The sequence below is a fragment of the Cottoperca gobio genome, chromosome 13 (genome assembly GCF_900634415.1).
Source record: "Cottoperca gobio chromosome 13, fCotGob3.1, whole genome shotgun sequence".
Classification (NCBI taxonomy): domain Eukaryota; kingdom Metazoa; phylum Chordata; class Actinopteri; order Perciformes; family Bovichtidae; genus Cottoperca; species Cottoperca gobio.
This window is the reverse complement of record NC_041367.1, coordinates 25023281-25035056: the sequence shown is the minus strand read 5'-3', so window position 1 is coordinate 25035056 and position 11776 is coordinate 25023281. Positions and strand designations below refer to the sequence as shown.

General features: G+C 41.9%; 1 protein-coding gene across 1 annotated transcript in view; it reads right to left on the bottom strand.

Moving 5' to 3' along the window:
• Window positions 1-461: 461 nt before the first annotated feature.
• LOC115017871 (nesprin-2) overlaps window positions 462-11776 on the bottom strand; it is a 28875-nt gene continuing 17560 nt past the window's right edge. The window contains exons 9-12 of the mRNA XM_029446581.1: window positions 7166-7400; window positions 6154-6214; window positions 3438-3493; window positions 462-706 (exon numbers count right to left, since the gene is read on the bottom strand). Coding sequence (XP_029302441.1) covers window positions 462-706; window positions 3438-3493; window positions 6154-6214; window positions 7166-7400 — 597 coding nt within the window. The remainder of the gene's footprint in view (window positions 707-3437; window positions 3494-6153; window positions 6215-7165; window positions 7401-11776) is intronic.

Below are 11776 nucleotides of genomic sequence, written 5' to 3'. Positions count from 1 at the left end.
ATTGTACATTTTACTTACTTAGTTAGTACCACCTCGGTCGAGTTCCCAAGCGAGCTCAGCCTATACTAGAAGGTGGAGTTAAAACACTGCAGACCACTAATTGAATAAAATGGCAGCTCGCAAAACTACCATGTACTCTATGACGTACATTATGCAGTAAACTATGCAGTACACTATGGTGTACACTATACAGGACACTATACAGTAAACTATGCAGTACACTATGGTGTACACTATACAGGACACTATACAGTAAACTATGCAGTACACTATGGTGTACTCTATGGTGTACACTATGCAGTACACTATGGTGTACTCTATGACATACTCTATGGCGTACACTATGCACTACACTATGGTGTACTCTATGCAGTACACTATGGAGTACACTATGCAATACACTATACAGTACTCTATGCAGTACACTATGCAGAACACTATACAGTACACTATGCAGTACCTTACTCTATGGTGTACACTATGCAGTACACTATACAGTACTCAATGCAGTACTCTATGGTGTACACTATGCAGTACATTATACAGTACTCAATGCAGTACTCAATGGTGTACACTATGCAGTACACTATGCAGTACTCTATGGTGTACTCTATGCAGTACTCTATGCAGTACTCTATGGTATACACTATGCAGTACACTATACAGTACACTATGCAGTACACTATGCAGTACTCTATGGTGTGCACTATGGCCGATAAGAGGATTCAGTGAGTGTCACACTGACAAAAGTTTCATGCATATTTGTTTCAGCTGGAAATCCTACGTACACAAAGGTGGTACTATCAGCAGTGGAAAACAAAGTGGAGCCGAGCCGAACCCTGCAGTGGAAATGAGGCATTAAAGCCAAGCCACTGCTGTGAGAACAGGGTATTCCTGTTTCTATGTTTCCTCTCTGATTTATCCGAGCGCAGTTATTCAAACATTGGAATTACACCATCAGGTCTATATCTAAACACAGCACGAGTCTGGACATTAAACCAACTGATGCTACAATAACGTAGCATCAGTCTGGTCAATAAGGCTTTCATTGACCAAAAATCTCATACATAAAGATACATCATTATACATATTACAACTTCCCGTTAGCTCACATTCATTCTGCTATAGTTATATATAAAAAAAAATTCTGGCATGGGCAAAGATGTATTTAAAATCTAAGATAGTTTAGTGATAATTTAACCGACGCCGTTATTGAGGATTATAGGAAAGAACTCAATTCAAACCAAAAGCTGGAATTGACAGAGACAAGAAACTGAGCAAGAGTGAGTATGTGTCAAACATAACAGGAGTTGGTTTTGTCCTTTGGTACAATTAGTAATTATAACCTTGTTTCCAGCTTTAAGGAGCCGCATCCAAACGAGTTAGAATTGGCTAATTTGGAGTTGTAAATATAAACCCCATCTTACACAGTCTTGAGTTTTTTTGTGAAAAAGCTCTGGCACAAGGTAAGTGAGAGGTTAGTACATTGTGTCAAATATCTATTTTCAAGGTCAAGGATGAACATTTCTCAAGTCTTTTTAATAAAAGAAAAAAGCCAACATGAGGACATAATAAATTCAATTAAAATATTTCGATACAAAGTATTTTTTTCTTGATGGTGATGTAGTAATCTACCTCTCTTTTTGTTTATAGATACTGCCTTTCCCATTCTTTAGAAAGTTCAGGGTAAATTCATGGAAACAGCAGAGAACCGGTGGCAAATTGTTGTTGTCTTTAAGAAAGAGACAAGTCTTAAAGATGGAATAATGACCAATGTTTTTTGTTTTTGTTTGCTACATGGATAATGATTAAAATTAACAGGAACAAAAAAACAAAACCACATCTGTTGTTTTGGGGATTGTTGAGGCATGTTTGACCGTCAGTGCTGCCGTCTTATTATCATCCTGCTTTTTCATCCTGTATTCCCGCGAGATTTCTGCCAGATCTTTGATGTTTGAGTCATGCTGGTGGGTTAGTTCAAATTAGTTGCAAACCGTTCTGTCGAGCCTGAGGAAAGTTCAGGAGAGTCTCTTGGTGATCTTCAGGTAGGTGGGGGCCCGTTGACGTACCTGAGTGCCAGGTGGAAGCTACGAGGCATCCTGCCGCTGCAGTGGCATGTAGGCTCAAGGACAACCCAGATCAGACAGGCCAGGAGAGTCAGAGCTGCAGCCAGAAGTAGGCAGAGGAGGGCTGGGTAGAGCAGGGAGGAAGCGGCCCTGCTGCTGGAGGTCACACCAGGGAGGAGGAAGAGGTGAAGGTGTTAGTGTTTTGTTTGTCTGCTCAAACCTTTTGGAATCTCTGAGAGTTTAAACTTTAAAGACCTTCACGCACCAAGCTCATGTTTTCGTAGGCATTTTTCAAACCCGTCATCCGATAAAATTTCGATTTGTTTCCGAAAATTCGCAGAAAACGCAGAAAATTCAAACCTCAAAACGTCAGTGTGTCACTACTATATACATACTTGACACTTGAAAATTTAGATTTTTCAAGTTACCACTGACACATAAAGTAAATATAACACTTAATGCTCCACATTTCTCAAGAATTGTGAGTTTTGATTTTTTATAGTTTTTCTGGAGCCAAAAACTGTTTTTCTGGAACAGTTCAGTCACTGTTTCTGCCACAAATGTCATATTTTGTCCTTTTCTTCCTGGGAATTTGTTGGCTTTAGCAACAAATACATCCTACAGTGTGAAACTTAAACGCTGGATAAATATGTATTCTGGTTCCAGTATACTTTTAGACTTATTTGACTACTTTTGGGCCAACAATTAAGTAAAGGACCAGCACCATCTATTCCTCCTCTGGAAATGAATTCCTGCTGCATAGGGAAAGCTTTGAAACAGCATTAGGCCCTTCATTATGGAACATCCATTATTTTATGGGTTTGTAATTTCATGATAATTCCCAGTTTGCTGGAAAGAAGAATGTAAACTGATTACAGATAAAATAAAGACTAGATGTGACAAAGTTGTTGTCGGTATTGTTGAGTTTATAAGCGTTTTTAGAGGAATTTCCTTAAAAGGACATTTAAATACAACTTGCAGAAAAGATTAAGATTAAAATGCTGACTCAATTAATAAAATATGAAAAATATAAATAATTTAAATATTTTGATGTCTGGAGGTTGGGGGGGATTGAGGGGTCCCTACACACATGCTGTATTTTGTCATTTTGAATGACCTCAATTTTGGAATTAAATTTAAAATGGCGTGCAACACCACACACTGCATACAAACACACAATAAGACTATTCTTGTTACTTACCTGTTGAAAAAAAAAGTTGTTGGCCACTGACTGTGCTTTTCTCTACAAGCTTTCTCTTCATGAACATAAAGGACACTGTTCTGCTTATTTCTGTGGTTTTACAAATATCCTGCAAATTACAGCCAGTCTGCGCCTTTTATCACTCCATCTGCTTAAAACTCTTTTCTCACCTTTGTTCAGAGTGAAGACGCTCGGCTTCTTCACAACAGGACTGCTCTTCTTCAGCCTGAAGAACAGAGAGCTTTTGTTAATCCACGGTGGTTTCAAGCAACGTTTCTTACTTTCACATGAACACTCTTTAAGAATATATCAGCAGAGTTTATTTCTCCCCTGAGGGCATTACTGATGTCTTACAACTTATTTAAAAAGGAGCTGTGTGTATTATTTCCCATCAATGAATCAATACCACATTCATTTGTGACACTTTAATTACTGTAAACTGATCTATCCTCTGGCAGTCTTCACACTTTATATTGTATGTCGTCCTTCATTACCTGATGAGCTAAGCATTATTAATATTTATGAGTTCTCATAACTATAATTATACAGCACTAAAAGAAGATTATAATGCATTGTAAGTATTTTAAAAGCATTACAAACATGGGTGTCATCATCAACTCACCTGAAGATTTGAGTGGGGCTTCATCCAATCAGACAAGGCTTTTAGGTCATGTGACGGGGAAGGGGAGGGGGCAGGAAAAGGTTGTTGTATGTGGTTGAGTGCATCACTGTGGCTTCCAACCAGGTAACACTGCAACACAGAACAGTCCTACAGTTAGATAAAGTCTGTTACTGTGTGAAGGGAATACAATCTAATTAGCAAGTGTTTCACTTTTAACAAAATAAAATCTGCAAAATTCTGGAAGGTTTAAAATGGCACTAATTTCTCTAGCTGTTTTGACCGTTTCTAAACCCTCAAGAGGACATTCAAGCTCAACTTGTGTTAAGCTAGTAGCCAAAGCCCTGCAGCAAAATGTTATATCCTCTCAATGTGGTCTGTAATGGTTTCATGTCTTCTTTGTCAATTCATATTCAAGTCATGATGCAAGTCGTTCAGGTCTCTGAATACTGACGATGCAAAAAAAGTTGCATCAAAGTTGTGTTAAAGGAATTACATACTTACAACAGGATCATTTGTTTCTCAAGTATTTACCCCGTATTACCTTGAATGCCGTAAATTTGTTTTTATCGTGTGTATCCATGACAAACAAAGAATGCTTGCGAGGGCGAGCTACTCATCAGTCTGTGATTCTGTTTGCAGAGTGTTTTAAATGGTTTGTGAAAATGCCTGTTTGGAAAGTAGTTAGTATATGACATGTTAAATGAGACTTGTATTATACTGCACGAGTTGTGTGAGAGTTTGAAAGCAAACAAATCACCACTTTGTGACTGATATCCAGCTTGTAATGCATTATATCCACCTACACCTCAGGAATTTCATTACTTCAGCCAATGACCACACAGACTAACTTCACATTATAATGCAAAACAACAGTGATTATGATGCATTATAAAAATATTGATTTGATGCAGTTTTGCTGTTGTTAATCGCGGCCCCTATTTACTTTAATTCATCAAAACCTTTCTGTTTTTGGATTCTTCGTTCACCGTGGAGGGAACCTTTCCTCAAGGACCTAACATGGGGTGAGAAATTGATGTACAAATGGTCATTTAGGGGGTGAAGTATTCCTTTATGCACAATGTGTGACGGACAAGGTAGCTGCCAAAGCCTGGCAGCAAATTTTCTATCTCCTCATTGTAGTCTAGTAACTATTCAAGTCAAGTCCAAGTCAAGTCAGGATGCAAGTCTTCCAGGTCTCCAATGCTGAATTGCCCAAAATGTTATACATTTTCTTTCAAAGCTACGAGTCACATTTGTCAGTATCTGACAAAAGTCAACGGTTTTCTTGACTTCACTTTGAGCAAAAACTGAGCTCATGACTGGGAAGAAGAAGTCAAAGTCAGAAAGATGCTTCAGTTTGAAATCTCTCAGTCTGAGTTTGTACCCAAGATGCTCCAAAACATCCATTAAACTCCTGATTCTCTACTTCGCTGATTTCTGCTCCAATTTGTTTTCTTCTCTCTTGATAGTTTTGTCAGTAATGAACCTCCATTAGAAAATGGCAATGCTATTACCCCCCCCCCCACACACACACACACACACACACAATGAGTGTGCACAAAATACTCACACACACGATTTGATACTGAAAAACGAATTTACCAATATTTATTTTCTTTTTGCCTGTCAACTGTTTATCTCCCTTTCCTGTACACAGACAGTTATCTGTAACTGGTTGTAAGTAAGACAAAAACAGTGATGAGAGAAGGAGGAAATAAAGAGGAAGCGAAGAGGAAGCGAAGAGGAAGCGAAGAGGAAGCAAAGAAGAAGCAAAGAAGAAGCAAAGAGGAAACGAAGGAAAGGATGAAGTCTGTGTTTCTCTACAGCTTTTATGACAACAGTTGAAGTGCAGCCAGACTCGATGCATAAATCAAGACTTTATGGATTCATTCGAGGCCCGAGGAGTGGTGGACGAGACGGAGGAAGAGGAAAATAAATAGGAGCTTTCACCGGTAATGAGAGAGGGAGAGAAAGTGAAGTCTGATGGAGAGAGAAAGGTGAAGCCAGAGAGAGAACAGATACGATGGTTAGAGGACAGTTATTTAGGAATCTGTCTTTACAAAAGGTGGAAAAATAAAGGCTGATGATTATGAATGTTGATGGAGCTTCAGGTGAGAGAGGACATCCCTCACCGTGTGTGTTTGTTTGTTTGTTTGTTTGTTTGTTTGTTTGTTTGTTTGTTTGTTTGTTTGTGTGTGTGTGTGTGTGTGTGTGTGTGTGTGTAACTTCTCTTGCTTATAATTATTAAAGCCGCTCGCTCTCACTTTGGGTAAACTGAGGGGCCATTCACAAAGAATAGATTGCGGCTGCTGATAGCACCATGAACTGTGCAGTGTGAGGATTTGAGAATGTCAGATCAGGAGTTTTTACACACACAGATGATGTTCATGTGATGCCATGCGCACAATGTTTATTCTGAACTACACAGAAAAAAAAACTCAGCGGCAAATTAATCCACATTTGGTGCTCCAGTGAATATTTGGTTCATAAGGACAGTGTATGTGGGGGTCAAAATAAACTAGAGTGTGTTTGTTCATGGTAATGAAGGAACATGTCAGCCAGTGTAACAGTGTGGCTCACTGATGTGTTTCAATCGTTTTGGATGACAATGGAGCTCTATTGCTCTATATATAGATATCTATCTATCTATCTATCTATCTATCTATCTATAGATATCTATCTATCTATCTATAGATATCTATCTATAGATATCTATCTATAGATATCTATCTATCTATCTATCTACAGATATCTATCTATCTATCTATCTATCTATAGATATCTATCTATCTATCTATCTATCTATAGATATCTATCTATCTATCTATCTATAGATATCTATCTATCTATCTATCTATCTATCTATAGATATCTATCTATCTATCTATCTATCTATCTATCTATCTATAGATATCTATCTATCTATCTATCTATCTATAGATATCTATCTATCTATCTATAGATATCTATCTATCTATAGATATCTATCTATCTATCTATAGATATCTATCTATCTATATAGATATATATATAGATATCTATCTATATATATATCTATATATATATATATATATATATATATATAGATATCTATCTATCTATCTATCTATCTATATCTATATATCTCTTGTAAATAAATGCCCACGTTTGTGGTTTGCTTGTTCTCCTGCCTCTGCCTCCTTGCTTATGGTCTGGACAGCCTAACATACACTAATAAACACAAAATAACAAAATGTGAATAACCAGTGTGAATAAAAGTGACAGCACCCACCTCACCCTGTTCGTCAGTCTGCACGGCTTTGGAACAGGAAGTCCTCCTCTCTGAAGGGGCGGCGCTCTGGACTCCTAGCCATGCCCTCACGCGGCCACGGTCAAAGCTAACAGGCTCCCCGTCCTCTCTGTCAGGAGTCGAGGTGGCCCACTGGTCCTCATTTAGCCCAGTCCCGAGCCCTTTGTTTACTATTGGTGAGAATACACTTGGATGGGCGTGGTCAAGCCATTCCTCCAATCGCTGCACAGAAAACAGATAAAATACGCTAAATAGTAAGTTTTTGAAATTAATGATTTTGTGTTTAATGCCCTTCTCACGTGATTAATGCCCCATCAATGCCAATCAATAACAATAATAATTTACATGCCACTGTATTATATTGCACAGTGTATTGTTAATGCTCATCATTAATAAATAAAGTATCTTACTGAGTGTATATTTAATACATTATAATCACTTCCATGCCACACGACCTCCACCAATAACCTTTGGGTGAACAATACAACCTTAATATTTCTATATAACTGTAACTAATAAAGTCAGGTCACGTAACATTAAGCAGCAAATCTGTACTATGCTAATTAACTAATGTTAACGTTAACACAACAGGAAAAATCACCTTATCGTGGTGGAGAGGTCCCAATGAACCTGAGAGCTGTGTTGTCTGGAGCCTAGTGCTCATGGTAGGGTCTCCCAAGGCAAATTGGTCTCAGGCGAGGGGCCAGACTAAGAATGGTTAAAAAACGACCTCATGAAACAGAGGGAAAGGACCCTGCCCGGAGGAAGCCCGGGGCACCCGTCTGGAGCCAGGCCCAGAGGGAGGGCCCGACAGCGAGTGCCTGGTGGCCGGATATGGCACGGGGCTCGGTCGGGCACAGCCCGAAAAAGCTACGTGGTGCCTCCTCCCCATCCATCCTGTGGGCCCACCACTCATGGGAAAAACCGCTGGGGTCGGGTGCGCTGTCACACGGGTGGCAGTGATGGTCAGGGACCTTGACGGACCAGACCCGTGCAGCAGAGGCTGGCTCTGGGGACGTGGAACGTCACCTCTCTGTGGGGGAAGGAGCCGGAATAGTGCGGGAGGTGGAGTGCTACCAGTTGGATCTGGTGGGGCTTACATCTACTCACAAGTCCCCAGCTGAGTGCCTCTATGTTGAAGTTACCCCGGTGGACGAGAGGTTCGCCTCCCTACGCCTTCGGGTTATGGGGGGGAAAACTATTGTTTGTGCCTATGCCCAAAACCGCAGTTTCGGCCTTCTTGGAGACCCTGAATGGAGCCCTACAGGGGGCTCCAGTAGGGGACTCCGTAGTCTTGCTGGGAGACTTCAACGCACACATGGGAAATGATGGAGACACCTGGAGAGGTGGGAGGAACGGCCTCCCTGATCTAAACCTGAATGGTCGTTTGTTGTTGGACTTCTGTGCTAGTCATAAAATGGCCATAACAAACACCATGTTCGAACATAAGGATGCTCATAAGTGTACATGGTACCAGAGCATTCTAAGCCAAAGGTCAATGATCGATTTTGTGATCGTATCATCTGATCTGAGGCTGCATGTTTTGGACACTCGGGTGAAGAGAGGGGCGGAGCTGTCAACTGATCACCATCTGGTGGCGAGTTGGATCAAGGGGTTGGGGAAGACTCTGGACAGACCTGGTAAGCCTAAGCGGGTATTGCGGGTGAACTGGGAACGTCTGGAGGATCTTCAACTCACACCTCCGGCGGAGCTTTTCAGAAATCCCTGTGGAGGTTGGGGGCATTGAACCTGAGAGGGCGATGTTCAAAACCTCTATTGCTGAAGCTACGGTGATGAGCTGTGATCTCAAGGTCTTAGGTGCCTCAAGGGGCGGTAACCCTTGAACACCGTGGTGGAACCCGGTGGTCTGGGAAGCCGTCCGACTAAAGAAGGAGTCCTTCCGGGTTATGTTATCCGGGAGGACTCTGGAAACAGTTGCAGGGTACAGACGGACTAGAAGGGTGGCAGCAGGTGTGGGAGAAGTTCGGAGAAGCTATGGAGACACGCTCTCTATGGTAGTGACAGATCTGTAAGCTGATGGGGGATCATCGTCAATTTCCCTGATGGAAGTCACTGAGGTAGTCAAACAACTCCACAGTGGCAAAGCCGCAGGGGTTGATGAGATCCCTCCAGAAATGCTGAAGGCTTTGGGTGTTGAGGGGCTGTCTTGGTTGACATGCCTCGTCAACATTGCGTGGAAGTCTGGGCCAGTGCCTAGGGTGTGGCAGACCAGGGTGGTGGTTCCCCTATTCAAAAAGAGGGATCAGAGAGTGTGTGCCAACTACAGGGGTATCACACTTTTCAGCCTCCCTGGTAAAGTCTACTCCAAGGTGCTGGAAAGGAGGGTTCGGCCGATTGTCGAACCTCTGTTTGAAGAGGAACAATGCAGATTCCGTCCTGGAACAACGGACCAACTCTTCACTCTCGCAAGGATCCTGGAGGGGGCCTGGGAGTACGCCCATCCGGTCTACATGTGTTTTGTGGATCTGGAGAAGGCGTATGACCGGGTCCCCCGGGTGATACTGTGGGAGGTGCTGCGGGAGTATGGGGTGAGGGGGGTCACTTCTGAGGGCCATCCAATCCATGTACGCCCAAAGCGAGAGTTGTGTCCGGATGCTCGGCAGTAAGTAACTCGTTCCTGGTGAATGTTGGCCTCCGCCAGGGCTGCGCTTTATCACCAATCCTTTTTGTGATTTTCATGGACAGGATATCGAGGCATAGTCGTGGAAGAGAGGGGTTGCAGTTCAGTGGCCTGAGGATCACATCGCTGCTCTTTGCAGAGGATGTGGTCCTTATGGCATCATCGGTCTGTGACCTTCAACAGTCACTGGATCGGTTCACAGCCGAGTGTGAAGCGGTTGGGATGAGGATCAGCACCTCAAAATCTGAGGCCATGGCTCTCACCAAGAAACCGGTGGATTGCCTACTCTGGGTATAGAATGAGCCCTTACTCCAAGTGAAGGAGTTCAAGTACCTCGGGTCTTGTTCGCAAGTGAGGGGACAATGGAGCGAGACATTGGCCGGAGAATCGGAGCAGCGGGGTGGTACTGCAGTCAATTTACCGCACTGTTGTGACGAAAAGAGAGCTGAGCCAGAAGTCAAAGCTCTCGATCTACCGGTCGATCTTCGTTCCTACCCTCACCTATGGTCATGAAGGCTGGTTCATGACCGAAAGAACGAAATCACGGGTACAAGTGGCCAAAATAGATTTTCTCAGACGGGTGGCTGGCGTCTCCCTTAGAGATAGGGTGAGAAGTTCAGCCATCTGTGAGAGACTCGGAATAGAGCAGCTGCTCCTTTGCGTTGAAAGGAACCATGAGGTGGTTCGGGCATCTAGTAAGGATGCCACCTTGGCGCCTCCCTAGGGAGGTGTTCCAGGCACGTCCAGCTGGAAGGAGACCCCTGGTAAGACCCAGGACTCGGTGGAGAGATTATATCTCCTCACTGTCCTGGGAACGCCTCGGGATCCCCCGGTCGGAGCTGGCGGATGTGGCCCGGAGAAGGGAAGTTTGGGGTTCCTTACTTAAGCTGCTGCCCCTGCGACCCGACCCTGGATAAGTGGTAGACGATGGATGGATGGACAACAGGAAAAAAAAGCTAAATTATTAACGTAATCATTTCAGAAAACCTAAAGTTGGCAGACTCATAAGGTTAGTAAAAGTTGCCGTTTAACATTACTTTATTAAGGTTGTATTATTTATCATGGTGTTATTGGTGGAGATTGTGTGGCTTATTCAAACTAATTAACCCTGTCATATCCCAATGGATGTTTCTGGCGTACTCAATTACAGACTTCAAAACATTCTCAGATCTCAGGACCACATGGTTTTCATCATCAATACAATTAAAACATCAGTTCTCAGATGAGCAAGTCAGAAATCCTCTGCAGAGTCAGGTGTTGGTCAAAGCACAGGACATTTGGTAAAAATCAAAATGGAAGAGACAGCGGCACACCAAAAAACTCAGCTGTGGAACAATTAAGAACTTCTTGGTAATTAAACATTTGCTGCAAGTTTAAGAGTGATAAAATGTATTTATTGGCTTTGTGCAAATGCCTTAAATATACAGTTATAGAATAAATCAAAACATCCATAATATTTCTGAAGTGTTGCGATATAACTACTTTTTTACACAATGTTTGAGGAACTTCCCATGATATGACACCTATATATATATATATATATATATATATATATCACACTTGCGGTTTTTTCTCCTAACCGAACACAATGCTCTTTCTTCGCCTTGCACTTGCTTAAGCGCTGTAACAACAACACAAAAAGAAACATTACATACGATATACAGTACAAACAATATACATTACAGGTGTGCAGTGCGTTCGGCTGTGTCAACTATTTAGCAACTTGACTGCCTTTGGAAAGAAGCTGTTACTGAGACGGGTGGTGGCCAAGGAATTTAAGACTATCAAACATTTTAACAGATGATCCACTGATGAAAATAAGAGTGTGATTTTGTCTGAAATAAACAATGATTTATTTTGTCTTATTGACATTAAGAGAGACGGTGTTATCGTTGCAACATATAGTTAGATCTTCCTTTCTCTCATTCCTATAACTTATTACAACAATCACTGCATC